At 38.0% G+C, this 24,800-nt stretch overlaps 1 protein-coding gene across 1 annotated transcript in view; it reads right to left on the reverse strand.

The window, feature by feature from the left end:
- Positions 1-4,892: 4,892 nt before the first annotated feature.
- The window catches only part of ddb1 (damage-specific DNA binding protein 1), an 80,721-nt gene continuing 60,813 nt past the window's right edge, over positions 4,893-24,800 (reverse strand). The window contains exons 20-27 of the mRNA XM_073049295.1: positions 23,288-23,452; positions 22,634-22,728; positions 21,019-21,189; positions 17,030-17,139; positions 14,987-15,156; positions 12,084-12,186; positions 8,828-8,951; positions 4,893-7,002 (exon numbers count right to left, since the gene is read on the reverse strand). Coding sequence (XP_072905396.1) covers positions 6,919-7,002; positions 8,828-8,951; positions 12,084-12,186; positions 14,987-15,156; positions 17,030-17,139; positions 21,019-21,189; positions 22,634-22,728; positions 23,288-23,452 — 1,022 coding nt within the window. The 3' untranslated portion in view covers positions 4,893-6,918. The remainder of the gene's footprint in view (positions 7,003-8,827; positions 8,952-12,083; positions 12,187-14,986; positions 15,157-17,029; positions 17,140-21,018; positions 21,190-22,633; positions 22,729-23,287; positions 23,453-24,800) is intronic.

The following is a 24,800-nucleotide window of genomic DNA, read 5'->3' on the forward strand; positions in this document are numbered from 1 at the left end:
TGTTGGAAAATGTGCTCACTGGCTGCATTATGGCCTTGTATGGGAACACCAATGCCTTTGAGCAGAAAATCCTTCAAAAGGTTGTGGATTCAGCCCAGTACATCAGAGGTAAAATCTTCCCAACCATTGAGCATAGCTACATGAAAAGCAGCATCCATTATCAAAGATCCTCATCACCCAGGCCTCACTCTTTTCTCCATGCTGCCATCAGGTAGAAGGTGCAAGAGCCTCAGGACTCCCACCCACCAGGTTCAAGAACAGTTACTACCCCTCAACCATCTGGCTCTTGACCAAAAGGGGGTTAACTACTCTTACATAAGGACTCTTGTTATTTCATGCTCGTTATTTATTGCTATTATTTATTATCTGCATATGCACAGTTTGTTCACTGTTTGCAGGTTCTTTTTAGTTACTGTTCTATAGATTTGCTAAGTATGCCTGCAGATAAAGAATCTCAGGGTTGGAAGTGGTGACATGTATGTACTTTTATAATAAATTTACTTTGAACTTTGAGCTAAGGCAATTTCAGATCCCATTTGCACAGGAATTTGCTGATATTTCCCATCAAGAATTGTGGGGAACTCGTGTCCATGAGTCTCTTGCACCAGAACATCAAAAATTGATACTAGTTTAAGCTAACTTTCAGCTGCAGACTACAATGGACAATTCAATTTTAAACCCTAATAACAAGCAGAATTTGCTTGTTTAGAGATTAAAAGCATGCCTGTGCCTTTGCCTGTACTGGAACTTTTGCCATGATTTTGCCTATTCATTTAAGTATTATCTTTGTAATTTAGCATGTTCGCTTATTTTGCTTTCCATGCTATTTTTATTTCATCAAAGGTAAGCAATCTTTCATCCCATTACCTCTGTAATTTTCATGCCTGTCCTGGGGTAGGTCACCATTTACTAGAAACTTATCAGGATGGGGCATATAAATACAAGATCAGAGACTAGGCACCCTGCTGGGACTGACTCCCCAGGTATTTTTGTAAATGTGAAGGTGCAATCCAGCTCATTGAATTATGCCTCAATTGCGTGGATGAGTTCTGCCCAACACTTATGAATCTGAACACTACTGAAGGCAAAACAGTTCAATTGAATGGTATCCAGTCCTCTGTCAGTGGAACAATGTGAGAGTCTGTACCATTTAAAAGACTCACTAAAGAAATTACCAAGTCTTTTCTGATAGTAATACACAAAATCTTTTATCTCTACCAATTAGAACAAGAACAGCAGGTGTACGGGAATGAAACAAGTGCAAGCCCCAATGTCAATCACTATTCTGACCTCTATTATCATCTTTGCTGATGAGTCCTGGTGAACAGCTGACATAGACTGTTTATTTCCTTCCACAGATGCTCCCTGGCCAGCTGAGCACCTCCAGCACTTTTGTGTGAATTGCTCTGGATTTTCAGCATCTGCAGAATCACTTGCGTTTATCATCTTTTATGTTCACATGGTCCAAATATCTACGATCTACAACAGGTGATATCTCACCACTACTAAATAAATCATTCACTTTACCAAGTAGCTCCTGTACCTAATAAAGTGGACAGAGTGCATGTTCAGTTTTCTGCTGCAGTAGCCCATCCACTTCAAGGTTTGATGTGTTGTGCATTGAGAGATGCTCTTCTGCACACCAACGTCATGATGCATGGTTATTTGAGTTACTGTCACTATCCTGTCATACGACAGGACTGTGAGGACAGCTGAGAGGATCATAGGGATCTCTCTACCATCCATCAAGAACATTTATCAGGAGTGCTGCATATGCAGGGCCCTTAGTATTAAGGATTCCACCCATCCATCCAGCATCCTCTTTGACTTTCTACCATCAACAAGAGCGGTCAGGATGAGAAACGAATTCTTCCTTAGGCCATTAGGCTTCTGAACTCCTGGCCACATTGTATTCAAGTGTCAATGGTTAAACTGTTCTGTACAGCAGAATACTTAGTATTAATGCACTTTAATTTGTTATTTATATGTGATTCATCTGTAGATTTTACCCTTACCTTCCTAAGTTATTGTGTGTTATGTGCTATACACCCTGATTCAAAGAAACACTATCTCATTTCTATATACAAGGTGTGATTGATAAGTTCATGGCGAGTTATACAGCTGTCATTACATGCACATGAAGGTTAACTCTGAGAGATTATGCAGAAAGTTTGAAGTTAGTAACTCATCTCCTTCTACCTTAGGCCACAAACTTATCAATCACCCCTGCTGTGGACACTTTCTGGAGGTCCAAGATCCGTATGCTCCACAACCGCTGGACTAAGTATGTAAATGTAGGAGGGGACTATGTTGAAAAATAAATGTGCTAGATTTTCTTAAATTGACTCCTTTTACCTTAGGCTATGAACTTATCAATCACCCCTTGTACATTATATACATATATGTAGTTAAATGAACTTCACTTGACTTGAACCAGTCTAGCCATTCTCCTCCGAACTCTCTCATTAACAGTGTTTTCTCCCACAGAACTGCCCGCTCATTGGATGTTTTGTCTTTTAGCACACCATTTCCTGCAAACTCTAGAGGCTGTTGTGTGTGAAATCCAAGATGATCAGCAGTTTCTGATATATTCAAACCACCCCTTCTAGCACCAGCAATCATTCCATGTTCAAAGTCACTTAGATCACTTTTCTTCCCCATTCTGATATTTGGTCTGAACAACAACTGAATCTCTTGATCATGACTGCATGTTTCTATCCATTGAGTTGCTACTACATGAAGAATATTTGCATTAATAAGCAGGTTTACTGGTATATCTAATAAAATGCCCAGTGAGTGTACTTATCATACCAGGAAATAGTAATAATAATTGAGCGCTTCATAAGAAACACTCACAAATGACTAATGAATAATGCCATTTATATATATGGTGAAAAGATGATGGCACTACACAGATCCTTGTGGAACTGCAGGATTCATATCCTGCCAATTTGACCACCTGGCCATTATCCTAACTCTGACTCCTGTCTCTCATGTGCAAATTTCTTACCAGGACAATAATTTCTTCAATTTCATAACATTTCTTTTACAAACATTAATCTCCCATATTTGAAATCCGACTTGACCCAGCATCAACAACTTTTGTGGGAACAAGTTTAGATTTCCAGCGTCACTTGGTAAACAAGGTCTTGATTTCATCTGTTTTATTTAGAAGATTACATCCAATTTTTATGGACATCTATGAGCAGAAATACATTTTAAACATTCTAACAAATCCTTTAAATTATACTATAATTATATGATTTCCTATTATTGAATAGTGACATTATAAATCTTACATTTGTCATAAATTCATAAAGTTAATAAAGGAAAACACGCAAAGCTAATACTAACTATGGAGAAACAATTTTATTTTAGATTATTTGCCAACAAGTCAGTATTACATGCATTTTGAGTACCTGCAAGAAATGAAGCACCTGCAAATATCAATGACAAAAGAGCTTTCCAAACTTGGCATAATGATATGACAGCAACATCCATTACATTGTATCTTAAGAGGAAAGAAAAGCAATCCCCATTCATTAACACTCTCTTTCTATCCAAGCCAAACCTGAAGTTAACAATTGGTGGAAAATCAGTTATTAACATGTAACATGAGGATATACTTATTATCACAAGTTACATATCAACTATAATGAAGCATGTAAAACTCTCTAGATACACTGCAATGACTTTGCTATCATTCCATGTTTTACTGTAAACAAACTGTTTTTTTTTTAAATATCTGCATTGGCAAGGGACGATTATAATTTCCATTCTGGCCAGTTTCAGCAATGAGCGCATTATTTTCACAATGGTTACACGCAGAGTTCTTCAGCTCAACACCGAACCATTATTCTTGCATCCATATCAACTTTTCATTTCCCACATTATTCCTATTTTTAAAGAACTGCTTGTGATGTGGGCCTGTGTCCATCAAAGGTTACTGTAATTTTACATGTAATTGTTGATGCCAAAGTATAGTGGATTCCAGCTAATTGGGATATATTAGGACAAGTACATTTTAGCCCAATTAAGAAGCTGCCCCAATTAGCTGAAGCTTCATAGAAATAGTTAAAAAGGCATAAAACAAGACAAACTACCACTTAACTGAGTAACAAATTATGTATTTAAATAAAACAGAACAAAATGTTATCAGTACTACTACAGTGCTATGAAACTGTATTAGTTCCAAACAGTTATCAACAGAGGAATTAATCCAGTGTACGTTATCATGTTTTTTTGATCGACTGTAAATGGACAAAATCAGCAGATACCTGATACTTAATGGACTGCCTTCATACAATCTTTTCGATGATTACATCCTCCAAATCTCCATTTTCATTGGAACATTCAAGATGATTGTCAATACTTTCAAATTCTTCATAGTTCCTAACTTGTTGAAGTAGTGAAATTGTTTCAATTTCACTCCAGGACGTTTCTGGCATCTCCAAGTCTGAATGCTATGAAACACGATGAGGAAAACAGTTCCAAATTGTCTTACTACATATTTCTTGCCAAATCTCAGTGGCAAAAATCCCTGCTTTTTGAACACAAACACACACAACTGATGCTATTGGAAAAACTGTTTGCTTCAAGTATGGTATTGTGTCTAACAGTCACGCAAATGCATATGACTGACGCGAGTTAGAAACTGTTCAGCAACAGTTTCCTGCCCGTTAAGTGGCATAGTGTCCCAAATAAACAAAGGGAATCCCAGCTATTTTCTTGATTAGTTTTTGTTCTTTAAGAGTTAGCCCAAATAAGCTACAATTAACGAATGGCCCTAGTAAACAGAAACCACTGTACCTTTCATCCCATGCAATCAAATCACATCTTATACTTAGCCTTTCATATCAGCTTGTTAGGCACAAATAAAAAATAACACTATACACTTTGAAACAGAAATTTATTGATGAAAATAACAAAGTTCATTAAAATGTTCAAGCACTGTGCACATCTGTTCATTATTTATAAAGCAGTTTTATATTCAGCCTACAAAAGGACATGCTTTTTGTTAAACAGCCACAATGGGGAAAATTAATTTTTTCCTCCAGGTATTATGAAGGGAGCTCAAAATTAGAGAGAACAGGCATACAACATCATACTATGCTCTTCTGCATACCAGCTTCACAGTGATTATGTGATTTTGGGCCCAAATTCAAAAAAGGATCTAGAACCAGATGCAATTGACAGCAACTATCAGATCATCTCCCTTTAATTTACACAATTGTTTTAAACCAAAGTATCAGCCCATATGTCAGGATATGGTTTGGTTATTGTGTCACCTCAGAGCAACCTGAATAAGCAAGATGGACTTTTGCTCACAATTCTAACACATTTAAAATTAAATTAACCCTCAAAGCAGGCCAAATTATTCATCCTCCTGATTTAGAAGAGTTGGAATGATGATGAAACAAAAATAGCTTCCAGGTTATGGGGAGGTCATCAAAACTGAAAATGTCAAAGAAATGCTTTTTGGAGTGCTTCTCTTAATGCTTCTGCTGAGTTTTATTCTGAGTTACTGACAAATCTGACCGGCACATTCACTTTAATTTCAATATTCCATTTTAGGTTATCTTTCTAACATAAAAGGTCAGGTTTTCTTTTAAGGAAGGGTGTACCATGTAATATTGATTCCTTATAAATCAACTGCCATTCTTTACCTCCAAGCAAATGGCAGGCATCAAAATAACATTTAACACTATTTGAATCAATGACATGCAGAATCTGTTTCAATTAGTATTACCACACTGTGTAATTAACATGCATTTGACAGTTCTGACTTTATATTCATATGGTCACTGTTACTTCCGGGTATTCGTCATAGCTTGCTTAGCATCATCAGTAGCCAATGCCTAAATGTGCAATACACGCCTGTAATACAGCAGATTCTTACCTTTTCATTCTTGTAATTTTGAACCCTGTAAATATGTTATTTTAAAGCATACTAAGTGACACTCACAGCTGTTCTTTACAAAACACTTTGATACAGCTTGATACTCGACTTAAGTCACGTGAATATCAACAGATGTAGTTCCTTAAGCAGCCCAGGGCCTCACTAACAAAAAATTCAGCATATGATATTACATTGAATTTTCCAACAGCTTTCCCTGATCTCCAGATCATTTTCAAGGTATGGAAACACTGAGGTGACAATAAGCACATTTGGCACAGTTCAGCTTCCAAATATGGTGCCATAAATGTGCAATAATTTAACAATTTGCAGAGGACTGTAATTGATTCTTAGTTTTGATCAACACCAAGGTCAAGGTAAAACTGGTTAAAATTTAAAGTTAAGCTACTTTAGTACTGTTCCTTCATCTAATTTCAGAAAAATACATACTACTGCATTGCATATTTTCATAATAGCCACACAAATGAGTTTGTCAGCTAAGTAACAAAGAATGCTCGGGATACAACTCGCACAGTTCAACAAAACCAGCATTAAAGACAAATTCAATTATGGTATGAGAGTGGCACCTGAAAAGGAAGGAATTTTCAATGCAACTGGCTCTAGAGTCTAGTCCCAAGATCATTACTTGGCTTTTCCGTCTTTTCACCTTTCCAAAAAGTATAATGTACCATATTAATCTTGCCATGACAGGTGGAGAATAAAAAATAACACACTTTCTGTGGGTAATTTTAAATTTAATTTTTGTTTTGTTTTAACATTATGGGAAACGTGATTTTTATCGGTTTCCCTGCAGTTCCTATCCATATGAACAATAATGTCCCAACAGCAGCTCAGGACAACGTAATAAAACACAACTATGAGCGAAGAAACTTTATGTCCCAGACATTATTGGTTCATATCACAAATATTCTGTAGTTCTTTTAATTGTGTACTAAGGTTCACTGCAACCCTCCAATAATACCAGCATCATCACTGATAAACAGCAGATCTCCAGTGTTCGGCTAATGTATTCTAGTTAATTCTTCAACAATTTTTATCAGATCATCTACAGTTGCTTCTCTTTTCATCCCACTTCCATCATCAATCTGGAAAAAAGAACAACAATCTTTTAACACACCATGCTCAACATTTTCAGGCTACAGTAATAAGAATTGCCAACTACAATGCAGGGGATTTATCTGCCGATTTCAACTCAGACCTCTAATCAGCAAAAGATGCTCAATAGGTCAGAACAAATCTTCCAACAAAAACTCATGGGGTTTTAATAGAAGTAATGGAAAATAAAAATATTCAGTGACATCACTTTATCTTTGGAAGTCGGGGTTTAATAATGCAGTATCTTCTCAGGAATTAAAAGAGGAGTTGAATCCCATCACAAACAAGAGGAAATCTGCAGATGCTGGAAATCAAAGCAACACACACAAAATGCTGGAGGAACTCAGCAGGCTGGGCAGCATCTATAGAAGAGTACAGTCAATGTCTTGGCCCAAAACATTGACTGACTTTTTTCCATAGATGCTGCCTGGCCTGCTGAGTTCCTCCAGCATTTTGTGTGTGCTGAGTTGAATCCCATTGTAAGTTTGGCAATACTTGGTAATTGAAAGCCGGTGACATGCAAGAAAAATGAATTTCAGAGTAGTATCTGGTGACATATGCATACTTTAATAATAAATTTACCTTGAACTCTGAACTTCAAGACATTATATTCTTTAAATGATCAAATACTGTAAGTTATTTCCACCAAGTCTTGATCAAAGTCTAATACTCACTTCAACTGAACTACAAGTCATTAATTTGGATTACAAATTTGAAATCACATTTTGATCATAAATTATTGTCCTTGGTCACATATAACTGCAGAAATTTAAAATGCTAATATGGTGAAATTATTATTTGATTCTGCTGCACAGAGTTTACACAAATAGATTGTTTTAGTCTATGCACTGTCAAAATATTTTTAAAACTTTTGAATCATAATTCATTGTGCTGATCTAAAATTACCAGGCTGTAAACATTTTCCCAAAGTTACATTAATAATTTCCATTAGAAATCTGCAATAAATGAACAAGTACTTTCCCCATCCAAGGGAAATGGAAAAGGGTTGGTCTGGAGAACAGTAAACTGATTACAAAACAACCATCTTCCATTATTACTACTTATTCCATTTTTGTACATTTTGTGCTACCACACGAGAAATTAGCATATTCTGTATTTTCCATATACTTCACTGTATTGATAAAATTGTGTGGGATGATCTTGTTACATCCAGAAAAAGTGAAATAAAGCAACCTGCATGTACCTCCCTGAACTAGCAGTCTAGCGACAGCAACATTTTGTGGCCTTTATGGCTCCCCAAGACCTAGGCTTCAGTTCCACACTGTTTGTCATGTGGATCAGGCTACGAGTGATGACGAGACCTTTGGACAATACATTACATTCCAAAGGAGCCAATACGACCACAGTGACAGGCTGAGTCGTTGAAGGACTATCACTTTTTTCCTGGAATATTTTTGAAATTATTTAAATAATTAAAAAAAATTAAAATATGAAACTGTTAATTAAAATGAATTACACTGAAATTAAAAAGTGACTAAATAAGCAACGCTGAATACTTCATACAAAGATTATCTGGTCTCTGTACAATGTACAGAATATACCAGGACCCAATTCTAGGATGTAGTAAGAGATTGCTTTGGTATCTTTTCTATTTCTACACACAGTGTACAAGTACCGGAGTCTGCAGCGTGTTCACACTTGCAATGCATCCAGTCAATAGCTCCATGGAGTTCTCAGCATAATCTAGTACAATGATTTTGCCCCTTTCAATTCTATCCCTGGAGAAAAGCTACTTTTAATGACGTTATTTAAACAGAATTCCTTCACTTAATGAGTCACATAGTCATACATTACCTGCAACCCTGCAGCCACTTCCTGCATTTTAGGTCGGCTAAGATCCAAGAAGCTCTCTATAAGGTCTCCATCTATGAAACCTGCAGCAGGCTCAGTCTTCCTTTCGGAGTGAAATGATCTCCAAGTAAAGAGAAGTCAAGGAAGAAAGATTTTCAAAAGCAGCGAATGAAAAAGTCGTGTTAAATCTGCTCTCCAGATAAACAAGTAAACTTCTCTTTTTCTTCTCAACACATCCCTCAGACCTTACAACTCTCAGCTCCCAATTTCAGAGACTCAAAGAGGTATCAGGATCATTGTACTGTTAATGAAGCATTAGTTTTAACAAATGTCGCAGGAAAACTTATTTTTCCCATTGGACACTAGCATTTGTAGTTGCATTCATAAACTGACAGCATTGTAATAAATGTGATGTAGAACTCATATTCAAAGAATTGATGTGGAGCAAAATGTGAACTTCATTCTCCAACTCTGTTTAAAAGATTTGAAGAAAAATATGTCCTGCTTGAGAATGGACTTAAGATTTTTAAAAACATTCAAAAGCACTTCAAATGACATTTGCAGCCAATAGACTCTTCCAGTTTAATAATAAAAATTTGGCTATGCAGATAATGTTCATAATAACATTCCAATAATTTCCTTCAGCCTTTCAGAAATCATTTCAGAGAATAGTAGGGGGAGAGGGTTATGCTAAATAATCAAACACTGGTTAGATCACACCTGGAGTACCTTGTACAGTCCCGATTATTCTAAAAAAGATACAGAAGCAACAGAAATTTAGAAGGATGATACCAAAAATATCAGTGGATAAATTGGATATCTTTTTACCTTCAGAAAATTATACAGGTGCCTAACATGATGAAAAACAGAGAAGAAGTTTTTTCGAATGTGGGAATAACTTAATTCAAACTGAATAAGAAATCCAAATTAATTGTTTTTTAATATCTTGAATGGTATAAGTGTGGAACCAACCACCACTGGGATTGAGCTGTTGCAAATGGTTTAGATGCATTTAAGGCCAAGTATAGAAACATAGAAAATAGGTGCAGGAGTAGGCCATTCGGCCCTTCAAGCCTGCACCACCATTCAGTATGACCTGATCATCCAACTCAGAACCCTGTACCTGCTTTCTCTCCATACCCCCTGATCCCTTTAGCCACAAGGGCCATATCTAACTTCCTCTTAAATATAGCCAATGAACCGGCAGAGAATTCCACAGATTCATCACTCTCTGTGTGAAGAAGTTTTTCCTCATCTCGGTCCTAAAAGGCTTCCCCTTTATCCTTAAACTGTGACCCCTCGTTCTGGACTTACCCAACATCAGAAACAATCTTCCTGCATCTAGCCTGTCCAATCCCTTTAGAATTTTATACGTTTCAATAAGATCCCCCCTCAATCTTCTAAATTCCAGTGAGTATAAGCCTAGTCGACCCAGTCTTTCTTCATATGAAAGTCCTGCCATCCCAGGAATCAATCTGGTGAACCTTCTCTGTACTCCCTCTATGGCAAGAATGTCTTTCCTCAGATTAGGGGACCAAAACTGCACACAATATTCTAGGTGCAGTCTCACCAAGGCCTTGTACAACTGCAGTAGAACCTCCCTGCTCCTGTACTCAAATCCTTTTGCTATGAATGCCAACATACCATTTGCCTTTTTCACCGCCTGCTGTACCTGCATGCCCACCTTCAATGACTGGTGTACAATGACACCCAGGTCTCGTTGCATCTCCCCTTTTCCTAATCGGCCACCGTTCAGATAATAATCTGTTTTCCTGTTCTTGCAACCAAAGTGGATAACCTCACATTTATCCACATTAAATTGCATCTGCCATGAATTTGCCCACTCACCTAACCTATCCAAGTCACCCTGCATCCCCTTAGCATCCTCCTCACAGCTAACACCGCCGCCCAGCTTCGTGTCATCCGCAAACTTGGAGATGCTGCATTTAATTCCCTTGTCTAAATCATTAATATATATTGTAAACAACTGGGGTCCCAGCACTGAGCCTTGCGGTACCCCACTAGTCACTGCCTGCCATTCTGAAAAGGTCCCGTTTACTCCCACTCTTTGCTTCTTGTCTGCCAACCAATTCTCTATCCACATCAATACCATACCCCCAATACCATGTGCTTTAAGTTTGCACACTAATCTCCTGTGTGGGACCTTGTCAAAAGCCTTTAGAAAATCTAAATATACCACATCCACTGGCTCTCCCCCATCCACTATACTAGTTACATCTTCAAAAAATTCTATAAGATTCGTCAGACATGATTTTCCTTTCACAAATCCATGCTGACTTTGTCCGATGATTTCACCTCTTTCCAAATGTGCTGTTATCACATCTTTGATAACCGACTCTAGCATTTTCCCCACCACCGATGTCAGACTAACCGGTCTATTATTCCCCGGTTTCTCTCTCCCTCCTTTTTTAAAAAGTGGGGTTACATTAGCCACCCTCCAATCCTCAACTAATCCAGAATCTAAGGAGTTTTGAAAAATTATCACTAATGCATCCACTATTTCTTGGGCTACTTCCTTAAGCACTCTGGGATGCAGACCACCTGGCCCTGGGGATTTATCTGCCTTTAATCCCTTCAATTTACCTAACACCACTTCCCTACTAACATGTATTTCCCTCAGTTCCTCCATCTCACTAGACCCTCGATCCCTTACTATTTCCGGAAGATTATTTATGTCCTCCTTAGTGAAGACAGAACCAAAGTAGTTATTCAATTGGTCTGCCATGTCTTTGTTCCCTACCATCAATTCACCTATTTCTGACTGTAAAGGACCTACATTTGTCTTGACCGATCTTTTTCTTTTCACGTATCTATAAAAGCTTTTACAGTCAGTTTTTATGTTCTCTGCCAGCTTTCTCTCATAATCTTTTTTCCCTTACCTAATTAAGCCCTTTGTCCTCCTCTGCTGATCCCTGAATTTCTCCCAGTCCTCAGGTGTGTCGCTTTTTTTTTGCTAATCTATGTTTCTTCTTTGGACTTGATACTATCCCTAATTTCCCTGTCAGTCACTGGTGCACTACCTTCCCTGGTTTATTCTTTTGCCAAACTGGGATGAACAATTATGAAGGGCAGGGAATAAAGGGTCATACTGATAGGGACTTAGATGTGAGAAAAAAAGATGGAGGCACAAGCAAAACATAATGCCAGTATAGATGAGTTGGGGCATGGTCTATTTCTGTGATATACATAGTATGTAATCCTTCATAATCCCATGTAGATGACTTCATAGAAAAGATATAATGAATGTTCAATCTTGCCCACGCTTTTGATAACTTTATTCAGTCGATTTTGGACTTCAAAAAGGAAGTTATACCAGCTCTCAGATAATGAAGTAACCAAACCTGTAAAATAATCATCAGTAAAATTACTGTAAGTGACAGACAGTGTAATTTCTTTTAAAACGTTATTTAACACGTTGATTAATTTTTATGTAGTACAAGGTTGGAGCACTGACCCTGCAAACGTGACTTCAGCTGCCAAATTCTACAAATTTGTCCCTCAATATAGCCTCTTTTTCTACTTTGCAAACAATTATTAAAAGTTACCTACCCTTTCGACCAGTTTTGGTCCTCTGTTTAACACCTCCTTTTGCAGTTCAGCCAACCATATCATTTGCTTCCCAGATGGAAAGGCCTTGCCACCAGCTACCTTTCAGGTTTAAACCCCCTATAAACTTTTCTAAACAAAAAAAAAAGGCATTTGGCTCCTTTCTCCAACTTTGCTTCAATTGTTCCTGGTCATTCTAATTTGAAACTTGTGAAGGCTCTGCCAGTTCTGTCATTACATATATCTAGATTTTAAGTGAGTGACCACACAAATAATCCAATGCAGGAAAATCTAGGTTTTTTTCAACATTTTACTATTTTATTTGCATCAGTTCTTAACTGTAAAGATTCATACTGGAGACAAAGGCATAAATCCTGTGTACTATTCTTCCTGAAAACCATGATGAAACACTATTAGACTTGCAAACCCTGTGACTTTGTGATGAATATAATCTATTATTCTCCAGGAAAATCAATACTCTCACTGATTTATGACTGGTGATGATCTCTTTACTTCCCCTATACTTGTAACTGGACTTCTATGTCATTCACAAGGAGGAATAAAAAACCTGAACAAAATGGCAAGAGAGAGCAGTAGGACAAAATATATTTTTGCAATATAAACAAACTTTCCAGATCAAACAATGGCAGAACAAAAAGCAATATATCCATTTAAAAGGCAAAAGTACATTAAATTGCCATGGACACACAAGCGATACTTCAGATGCTGGAAATCTGGAAAAGACATATGAAAGGCTGGAGGAAATGAACAGTCAGCGTTTCAGGCTGAAACCCTTCATCAGGGCTGGAAAGAGGGCAGAGCTAAAATAAAAGGGTGGGGGAAGGGAGAAGAGTATGAGTTGGCAGATGGGCGAGTCCAGGTGAGAAAGTGAAGGTATGTACATGAGAGGCAGGGGCTACAGGGGATTGGGAATATTGTGGGAAGCTGGGAGGTGATAGGTGGAAGAGGCAAAGGGTTGATGAAGATGGAATCTGATTGGAGAGGACAGTAGACCATAGAATAAAAGAAGGTGGCAGGAGGAAAGTGTGGGTGATGGGCAGAACATGAGGGTGGTGAAGGGGGAAAAGAAGAGGTAAAGGGATCAGAAGGATAAGCAGAAATAAAGAGGAGGGGGAAACAGAGGGGAACGGTTACTGGAAATTGCTGAAATCAATGCTGTCAGGTTTGAAAGTACCAAGTTGGAATATGATGTGCCGATCCTCCAGTACCAATATGGCAGTAGAGGAGGCCATGTTGGTGTAGCAGTAAGAAATTGAATTAAAATGGCTAGCCATCAAGCTGACTGCTAAAGCAGATGGAGCAGAGTGTTTGACAAAGTGATCCCCCAATCTGAATTAAGTCTCACAGTTGTAGAAGTGGCTGTATTGGGAACACCAAAAGCAATAAGTGACAGGATGGATTCATGTGTGAAGTGCTACCTCACTTGAAAGGACAGTATGGGGCCCTGAATGGTGGTGATGAAGGGGGTGAGGAAGGGTCAGGTATAACAATTAGCGCAATTGCAGGGATAAGGCAACACCTCACTCTGTTGGGGTCATTTACTATATCTGATGCTCCTGGTGCGGCCTCCTCTACATCAGTGAGAACTGATGTAGACTGGGGGTCTGCTTCGTTAAGCACCTTCACACCATCCGCCGGTGGCCGCCCATTTTAATTCCCATTCTAACATTTCTGTCCTCGGCTTCCTCTGCTGCCACGGTGAGGCCACTCTCAGGTTGGAGGAGCAACACCTCATACACCATCTGGGTAGCCTCCAAGACAGTGAATTCCCTAACTTTCAGTCCTTTCTATCCTCTCCCCCCCTCACTCTCTCAATTTCCCATTCTGGCTCCCCTTCTACTCCTACTCTTCTCCTCAACTGCCTATCACATCCCTCTGGTGCCTCTCCTCCTTCCCCTTCTCCCATGGTCCACTCTCCTCTCCTATCAGATTTTTTTCCCTTTTTCGGCCCTTTACCATTTCCACCTATCATCTCCCAGCTTCTCATTTCATCCCCCCCAACCACCTACCTTCCTCTCTTCTGGCTTCACCTATTACCCGCCAGGCTGTATTTCCCTCCTCTCCCCCTCCTCCTTATTCTGGCTTCTTTCCCCTTCCTTTTCAATCCTAATGAAGGGTCTCGGCCCGAAATGTTAACTGTTTATTATTCTCCATAGAAGCTGCCAGATCTGCTCACAGTTCCCCCAGCATTGTGTGCTTTGCTCTGGATTTCAGCATCTGCAGATACTCTTGTGTGCAAGAATTAAGTGTCTGGAGGGGAATTGGTGGGGAGGGACAAGTGGACAATGGAGTCATGGAGAGAATTCCTAAAGGAAAGCAGAGAGAAGAGGGGAGGGAAGATGTGTCAGAGATCACCATTCTGTTTTTCTGCTATGGATTGTGTTGTGGCTCTATTAACACTCGTTAAGATAACTCACTCATACAAACTGTGGACAGAAACTTATAATTTCTTGGTCTTCACATTTTATGAGGAGGCTAGGTTCCTCCCTGGGTAATCAGAGCAGTTCATTGTAATAAGCATGCTTCAAGTAGCTTTTGTTGTTCCTTCAAACTTTTCTATATATATATACTTACCAATCATGCCATTGACTGTACCAAACAGCACTGAACCCAGTGTAGGTGTTGATGTCTCACCAAGATTCTGCATCACCAGAGAACCATGACAAAACACATTGACGAACTCGCCAAGGTGGAAAAGCCCTACTTCCTGGAGGTGCTGTCTTTCCTCGTCTGTAGTAGCTGCACTGAAAACGAAAACACAAACCCATTGCTGCAAGTGCACGGAGACAGAAATCTCAAAATGCTACAGATAATTTAAAACACGATCATGTTAAAAAGTCAGTATCTGGGAAGAAAAAGAAATTCCTTCAATTTAATGAAGTACAGCATTCACTGTTGCTGGAACACACAGAGAAGTTGGTGCAACCTGGTATCTGTGAACAGAGTTGTAAAAAATATTACTGGAAAATCTAAACAACAACTCACTAACGTGGGAAGCTGTGGAGATTTGCTTTAAGAGGTCATAACTATATTAACTATGATATTCACATAAAGATTCAAAATGAGCTATAACTTAAAGATAGTTCTATTGGGAAGATCAAATAAAAAAGGATTATGAAAAGTAAAACTCAGGAGAAGTCAAGTAACTATTAAGAACTGTTCCTGTATCATGAGGAAAAGGTGTGAGGCGTATTAGTGATGTTTGGAATGGAATACTTCATTTTGGTAGCTCAATGGTTATGGCTGAGGAAGCTCATTTTGAAACTGGGCAGCGTACCAAGTTTAAGACCTGAGTTTGGTATTATCTGGAGTGGTGGTGAAGGAGGTGAGACAAAAGGAAGGGGAGTGAAATGTGTACTGATGGCTCTGGAGAGTGTGGCTCTCACTGACCACACAGTTGTCCTGTCCACTGATCTGAAGGCAGTGTTCTAATCCCAGAGCAGTACATGAACCTCTGCTGTCAGACACGGTTATTGGATTGCCCTGGCAGTGTTCATTAAGGTTCATTAATGTTCACGTGATGATTGTACAGTTGCGAGAAGAAGTTTGTGAACCCTTTGCACTTATCTGGTTTTCAGTATTAATTAGCATTAAAATGTGGTCTGATCTTCAATTAAGTCACAATAATAGACAAACACAACCTGCCAAAGCTAACAGCACAGAAACAATTGTACTACTCAGTATACCATTTAAACAATCAAAACCTAGGTTGAAAGAAGTAGCTGCCTTGAATAAGCTCCAGTCTTTGCTTTCAAAGCAGACCTGTGTCACTGAGGTGGCACCTTCTAACCAGGTGCCGATCTCCCCGTGAACAGGTTTGACTCATTTAACCAGTGGTCTGTACGTAGGGCTTAGGAAAATGGATGTGTTGGTCCGAGTATCTGAAGTGAGGGTGGGAAACAGCCATGTAGGCTCTACAAATATATATATAAACCAGGTCTAATATATTCCCTCCTCTGGTTGCAAAGTTGACATACTGGTGCAACTTTAGGACTGTTTTTAAGTTGGCACAATTGAAGTCACCAGCAACAATGAAGACACCATCGGGATGAGTGGTTTCAAGGTCACTGATGGCACCGTAGAGCTCCTGCAGCACTTCCCCAGCATGGGTTGGTGGGGGACGGGTGTGTAAACAGCAATAATCACAATTGAAAGACTGCATTTCACTATTTAAAACTATCACAGCTGATCAGCTCTAGGCAACATTACCTCTTTTGATCCAGTTCCACATAGTTCAATTTTCAGTTCTTTAATCTTTCCAAAAATTAGTTGATACTCTTTCAATACCTCCGGTAGTCTATCCTCCGCAACCTTTCATGAACGTCCACACGGATGTGCCACAGTGAATATAACTCCACAGTAGCCCCAAAATTCCAGAATCCAAGAAATCAAAGTTTGATATTGTAATTGTCTCCATTGCCTCCAGCATAGCACAGAATGTACATTGCACACTGTTGAACTATCCTGCCACAATTCATCTTTATAGGTAATTTTAATTCAGTCTACTTGTGGATCCCTTCAAATATCTCACCGCCACTCAAAGGCCAGAGTGCATATACCATAAAATCAATGAAAGATTACCTGTAAGAGTGGAAATACCTTTTTAGAACTGCTCACCTGTCTTTCTGACATACAAATAAATTGAAGGAGTTCTCTGCACCCAAGAAATTATCATCATCCAATATCTCCACAGCACTCATCCAGTTAGGGTTGAAGTCTCGGGCAATCTTTTATAAAAACAATAAAGGAATCAAGTTAATTTTCAAGTTTCTATTTCAATTACATGCTAGGTAGAAACTGTGGCAGTATTCAAAGTCTGAAGTAAATTTATTATCAAAGATGATATATGTCACTGTATACAACCTTGAGATTCATCTTCTTGTGGGCAATCATAGTAAATACAAGAAACACAATAGAATAATGACCATCCTCTATAGAACAAATAAACAATGTACAAAAGACAACAAACTGAGCAAAAAAATGATTATATACTCCTTCATGAGGAAAACTAAAGCAATTAATTCAAATAATGGAACTATTTTCTAAAGATAGATTTTCTAAAGAACTTTGGACTAGAATAGTAAATGTAGAGTTAGGTGCAATGGAGCTACTCGAATATAAAACAGAGCAGCAGGATATAATACGACTTAAGGGTGACTATGAAAGTAAGTGAGACATCAACAAGCAAAGAGATTAGTGTGATAAAGGGCAAACTTTTGACAGAATTTATACCAGGCTTAAGAAAATCTGCCAGAGTTCAATAATAAAAATATAACAAATGCAAGAAACACTTTAACTATACCCATATTAACATATTCTCTTAACATAATATCTTAGTCCAAAACCGATCTGGAAAATGTATAAAGAAAAATAAGAACTGAAATGACAAATTTTAGAAAACAGGCCTAAAAAAAATTACATAGCAGTCAGATAAAACTTCTAACTCTCCACACGAGCATATGCAATACTGATAAATACACACTACTAAACTTAAATAAAAACACAACCTAGTAAATTGAAGAAATTATCATTATAGAAGAAAAAAAGTTAACCAAAGGAAGAGTATGACCCTCCACGGAAAATGTCCCCACGATCTGAGCAGACTAGATGTCGACAAGGAAGCATCAAATGCCTGGCTCAGAGTTGGAGACCTCTTCCCAGAAGAGGGGTTCCTTCTGGCAGAACAGGGCCAGGAGACCAACACAAAAAATTATCAAAAAAATCATAATAAAGACCAAAAAATTCAAGGTGACAAAAGCAGAAAATTCTAAGAGAAACCAAAAACAATCTAACACATTGCAGGATCCTACTGTAGTTTAACTCAATCTGATTACTTACAAAGGCACAATCAAGTGGCAAATATTATTCACCAAAATCTTGCTATAAAATACAAACTCATGAAAGACACTAGACTTTACTATAAATACAAGCCAGATCCAATTTTAGAGTCAGAGTCCTACAAATTATATTATGACCGATCCATTATTATATATAGGACAATCTATAATAACTGTCCAGATATAATGTTACAGATTAACAAGCAACTTACTTAATAGTCACAACCATTCTAAGCACACAGAAATCAAGTGAAAAATACTAAAAATATGCTGAAATAAAAGAGGAAATTGAAAGACTATGGAACACAAATAAAGTAGGCATACATTGTCCCCATAGTAATATCTACAACTGGTTTCATCCAAACTCACCACCTTTGATTCGGCCAACATCAGTGATGTCATCAGCAAATTTAAATATGGCACTGGAGCTGTGCTTAGCCTCAGAATCCTAAGTGCAAAGTGAGTAGAGCAGGGGCTAAGCACACAGCCTTGTGCTGCAACTGTGCTGATGGAGATTGTGGAGGAGATGTTGTTGTGAATCTGAACTGACTGGGGATATGTAAATGAGGGAAACTGAGGACCCAATTGCACAGGAGGTATTGAGGCCAAGGTTTTATGCAACTTCACTGTTCAGATGTTCCAGAGTTCAGTGAAGAGCCCATGAAATGGCACCTGCTGTAAACCTGTTGAAACGGTTGGCAAATTGTAACAGATCCAGGTCACTTCGTAGGCAGGAGCTGATAAGTTTCATCACCAACCTCTCAAAGCTCTTCATCAAAGTGGGTATAAGTGCTACAAGATCATAGACATTGAGACAGGTTACCACGCTCTTCTTAGGCATCGGTATCACTGAAGCCTGCTTGAAGCAGGTGGGTACCTCAGACTATTGAAGCGAGAGGTTGACGAATACTCCAGCCAGCTGATCAGCCCTCATGAAGGATACTCTCACGTCAGTCTCAGAAATTGAATCATAGGGTCATCGGGGATTGAGAGTTCACAAAGGTGCCTCCTGAAGGTGATTTCCTACAATCACCTCCGTGGAGTAGAATGTAGTGAAGTAGGTGTGACAGAACAGATATTTTTGATCTAATTTAAATACAGAACCTCTGCCAAAAGTTACAGAAGTCTTTTCTGCAAAAGATAGAAATATTAGTGGGAAAGGGGGAGGGGTGGGGAGAGTTTTACAGGGAAAATGGGATTGATGGAATTACAGAGACTTAATATAGAATTGATTACCCGAATAGCCACCTATTTTTGAAAATATGATAAATCCATGTATGATAAGTCAACTGAAACTTGAAGTAATTGAAGCGCACTTTTGGACTGGATGATTTTAACAGTTTGCATTATGTTAATGATAAAATCACTCCATAGCTTGCTGAAGACTTTCACTGAAGGCAAACACCAATCAACAGTGTTGGAGGCACGTGAACACCACAGCTACTTTGGATCTTTCAATCTGTGGCACAACCAGGATGGAAGCTATCGCATTATAATCAATTAATCAACTGCTTTAACAATAACAGAGAATACCAGCAGAAAGACAGTTTTTTTCAGTTACTTTCAACTTGAAATCTCAAGGATACTGTCAGTCATATCATTCTTATAAGAAAACCAAATTATAATCAGTACATAAATATCTTTCCGTTGTATATAATACTTTAGGGGAGGTGGGGAAGGTAACTGATTGAACGTTCCCTTCCTCCAGATAACGTTGTGTCTGTAGATGACATTCTAAGCTTACCAATATTAATTAAAAATCAATTACAAGCAGTGGGAGAAATATCAGATGATAAATTAAGAGTATTATCATTTGTATCAGTGCCAATACGTTGTCCACATTTACCAATAAAAAAGGTCAGAAATGGAAGAGATTTTTTTTTTAAAAATTACTACTTTCTTCTCCTTATCAGGGAGTGAAGTCTGGAATGGGGAAGCTGCACAACACAACCCTCAACATCCAACTCAGTGGCGGCAAAGTTTTCAAAGTCACATCTGCTGACTAAAGAGAAACATCAAAATATATATTGGAGATACTCATGGAGTTTGGTTTTAGTTTGAAATGAAAGAGCAGATCCAGTACATTAGATTTTCAGCAACCCTTTTGCAAGTACATAGTTGGATCAAAAATAGACAAAAAGTTGCCACTCAAAATGTCAGAAATAAATAGTGAAATTAATTCCTCTTCTTGCCTGATTCTCATATGCCTTGATTCCCTTTAGTGCTCAAAATCAATTGATCTCAATCTTAAATACATTTAATGAATGAGCATCCACAATCCTTACAAACAGAATTGCAAATAATCATCCTAAACTGCAGAAGACAGGGATCGACACATAGGTATGGTAGGTAATTAAGTAAGTAAGTAAATAAATAAATAGAATGGCTGATATTTTATTCCGATCCCTAATCCCCAACTCTCCAATTAAGAGAAATGGCTTGTACTCAGCTATACAATCAAGTTTTATACTCTATAACATAATTCCCCTTCCAAATCCTATAAAAAGATCCCATTTACTCCAATCTCTCCATACAGAACAGCCCTCTTATTCCAGGATTGCATATGATGATCCTTTCTACCCACACTAGGAAAAGTATGTTCTCCCTCTGCAAAGCAATCAAAGGCAGGCAGTTGTGTTATTATTTTTATGAATGAACATTCATATAACAATTTAAAAGCCGACACATTAAAACTTAACATGGTTGGGGCTTGCAGAGCAGCATAAAACTTAAAAGAAAAATGTGACACAACCTCTATTTACATTGTACCTCTTCAAAATTGCCTTCCATTGGTTTGTAGGCAAGCAGCAGAACTGAGCGCATCAAATCTCCCACAAGAATAAAGTCTCCCTTTGTTTTCAAGTAAAGGGCCATAATATTATTGTAGTGGTTGCACTCTGTGCGTAGCTCTTTTTCAGCAGTCCACTCATATAATCGAACCTATAATAAAAATATTTTTTCACATCTCACAGAGCAAAATAACAATTTGCATGCTTTACAAAATGCCATATTTAGAAAAAAAAGAAATTTTAATTACTAAAACAGAATTTTCATTCATACATTGAGAAATCTAATTAGGGATAAAATTGTACAATTTTCAGTTTGGTGGGACCAGCTTTGGCAAAAACAAGTGAAACAGACCCTTTAAAATCTTCTTCCTCCATATCATGGAAGGAAGCATAAAAGATAAATACTCACATGCCAACCCAAAGTCAAGATTTGTATTCATTAAGGGCTACTATATGCAGAAAAAGGATCTGTCAATTTTTAGAATCAGAATTAATCTGTCGTGAAATTTGTTACTTTGCGGCACCAGGACATTGCAATACGTAGTAATAAACACTATAAAATTACAATAATTATATATGTTTAAAAATTAAATATATTAAGTAAATAGTACAGAAAGTGAGGGAAAAAATAAGTACTGTGTAAGAGTTCATGGGTTCATTGTCCATTCAGAAATTTGATGTTGGAGGCAAAGAAGCTGTTGAGTGTGTGTCTTCAGGCTCCTGCACCTCCTCCTTGATGGTAACACTGAGAGGAGGCCAAGTCCTGGCTGCCAGAGGGGCTAATGTGCACGATGGAGCTAGCTGTATTTACAACTTTCTGCAGCTTTTTTCAAGCCCATGCAGTCCTCCATAGTAGATGCTGTTAGACCAATTAGAATGCTCTCTATGGTACATTTGTAGAAATTTGTGAGTGCTTTTGATTACTTAACAAGTCTCCTCAAACTCCCAATGAAACATAGCCACTGTTGGGTCTTTTTTGAAATTGCATCAATATAGTGAGCCCAGAATTAATCCTCAGAGATGTTGACACTCAGAATATGGAACTGCCACCCTTTCCACTTCTGATCACTTGATGAGGACTGGTGTGTGTTCCCTCAACTTCCCTTTCCTGAAGTCCACAATCAATTCCTTGGTCTTACTGACGTTGAGTGCAGTTGCTGCTGTGTCACCACTCAACCAGCTAATCTATCTCACTCCTATAAGCTGCTCTGTCATCATCTGAAATTCTGCCAACAATAGTTGTGAGGTTGGCAAATTTGAGCTGTGCCTTGCCACACAATCATGGGTGCAGACAGAGTAAAGCAGTGGGCTAAGCACACATCCTTGAGGTTCGCCAGTGTTGAAATCAGCAAGGAGGAGACGTTATTTCCGATCCACAGACTGTGGTCTTCCACTGAGGAAGTCAAGGATCCAGTTGCAGAGGGAGGTACAAGGATTTAAAATGCAAGACATAGAGCAAGCACTCTTATTTTAGGTTTCACATAAAACTGTCTATGTCTTAGAAAAATTTACATAGCCTGTTATGACTAGTATAAAAAGAAACACTTTCTGCCATCTTAGTAAAGTTGTTAAAAGTTTTACAAATATTTACATACTGTGCTATTGATGCTTGCCAACAACTTGCCATTGAACTCCACCATGGAATACACCGCACCTTTTACTTCTTTTTCGGCTACTGTCTGAAGTTTACCTTTTGAATAAAACATTTAAAAAGATACTATTTCTTGTGTATTCAAAATGAATCATTAACAAGTATGGAGAGTGTTAAATTAATCATAAATGAGTATATACACAATCTGTATCAAGACTTGTGACTATGGTGCCTAATTTGCATAACTGCATTAGAGGGAAATGAAGGTAGTAACAGCTGTTTGGAAATACATTATATTTGGAACAAGGAGGCCAACATTGCTCATGAATAAACAAAAACTTTATATGCTAATAGTGCTTTGGAAAAATAAATTGGAGATAATCAGGTCCATAATTCATGTCACACAAATGAAATTCCAATGGCTGAGTAACCTCAATAATGAGAGGTGGTAATCAATGAATTAAAACTAGTCAATGTTGGTGCAAGAAGAACTGCAGGCCTGTAACATAGGGCTAGTGGCTAACAAAACAGACCAATACCAGTTTTCATAAGATGAAGAAAGAGTGACCTGGAATATTAGGTTTGAAAACTGGAAGAAAGCCAAAAGGATAAGTGGATTATTCAAAAAGTAGTCAGCATTAAATATAATTTAACCTACCATCAGAGTACTGGAACACAATAATTCGTCCTTGTTTTGGTTCTGCTTCTTCAGGATAAACCATTGCCGTACCCACAACAAAGTATGTATTGGGATCTTTGCTCAACTTGCAGGATACAATACTTAGTGCATACTCATTTTGAAGAAACTGGTGAGCATGAAGTACTAAAAACAGAAAGCTATTGTTAAAAATTTCTAAAATACAATCCTATTAAATACAAGATTATAAAAAATAAATTAAGACCCATAAAAGTTACCTTCAATAAAAGGTACAAATCAACTGCTACAATTGATATTATTGCTACTCAAAAGAGAAAATGTCAGTGATCTTGCTCCTTTGCACTATTCCAGTGATTCTGTGAAATGTGTATTGGTATTTGTGCTACATTTCATGATCATCTGGCTTATTAATATTTGCCAAAATGGTTGAGCGGTTTGAAATTGGCCAACATGCCTGGAATCAATGGTTCTGAAATTCGTCATCTTCTGAAGAGGAGAGCCAAGAGACACACCACTTCTCACTTTCTTTGGCCTGAAATCTAAGAGAGCCTGGACAGTGTACTGCTTTTACCATAGAGTATCCATAATCTGATAAGTGATAAAATGCAAAGTATCACATAACTTGAATTAGAGTGCCTATAAAAAGTATTCACCCTCCTTGGAAGTTTTCATGTTTTATTGTTTTACAACACTGAATCACAGTGGATTTAATTTGGCTTTTTTTTAAACACTGGCCAACAGAAAAACACTTCTTTGTCAGTGAAGAGTTTCTCATTTTGAAAAAGTCACTTTCAGTCCTGACGAAGGGTCTCGGCCCAAAACGTCGACTGTGCTTCTTCCTATAGATGCTGCCTGGCCTGCTGTGTTCCACCAGCATTTTCTGTGTGTTTCCTGTCAGTGAGAGCAGATCTCTACAAAATGATCTAATTACAAATATAAAACACAAAATAATTGATTGCATCAGTATTCACCCCTTTAATATAACACACCAAATCATCACTGGTGCAGGCAATTGATTTTAGCAGTCACATAGTTAAATGGAGATCACTTGTGTGCAGTCAAGGCGTTTCAAATGAATGTTGTAAAAATACACCTATATGTGGAAAGTCAAACTGCTGGGGTTGGTGGGCTTAAGAATCGGGATTATGGCAAGACTTGTGGGATAATGGGCATAAGGGGAGATATCTTTACAGAATACATTAGAACTGTTGGATTGGGGGGAGAAAGGAGTAAAACAAGGGAAGGTATTGACTTGACTTAGAATTGGGTATACTATGTTTAATTGTTCCTTCTATCTTGTTGGTAAACATTACTCTGGGGTGCATTGGTTTTGTCATCTTTATTTAACAGTTGAACATATTCTTTTTACAAAGTGATGTAGTAAGGTTGAAAGAAGACAAATGCAGGCTGCACTACCATCTTTGGAGGTTGATAGTTTACCAAGTCAAAGTGACTTTAACTTAATTCACAATATTGGCTTTCATTACTTTCAATCTATAGGGCTTCTTGGGGT

This window comes from Hemitrygon akajei, chromosome 6, assembly GCF_048418815.1.
Source record: "Hemitrygon akajei chromosome 6, sHemAka1.3, whole genome shotgun sequence".
NCBI lineage: Eukaryota > Metazoa > Chordata > Chondrichthyes > Myliobatiformes > Dasyatidae > Hemitrygon > Hemitrygon akajei.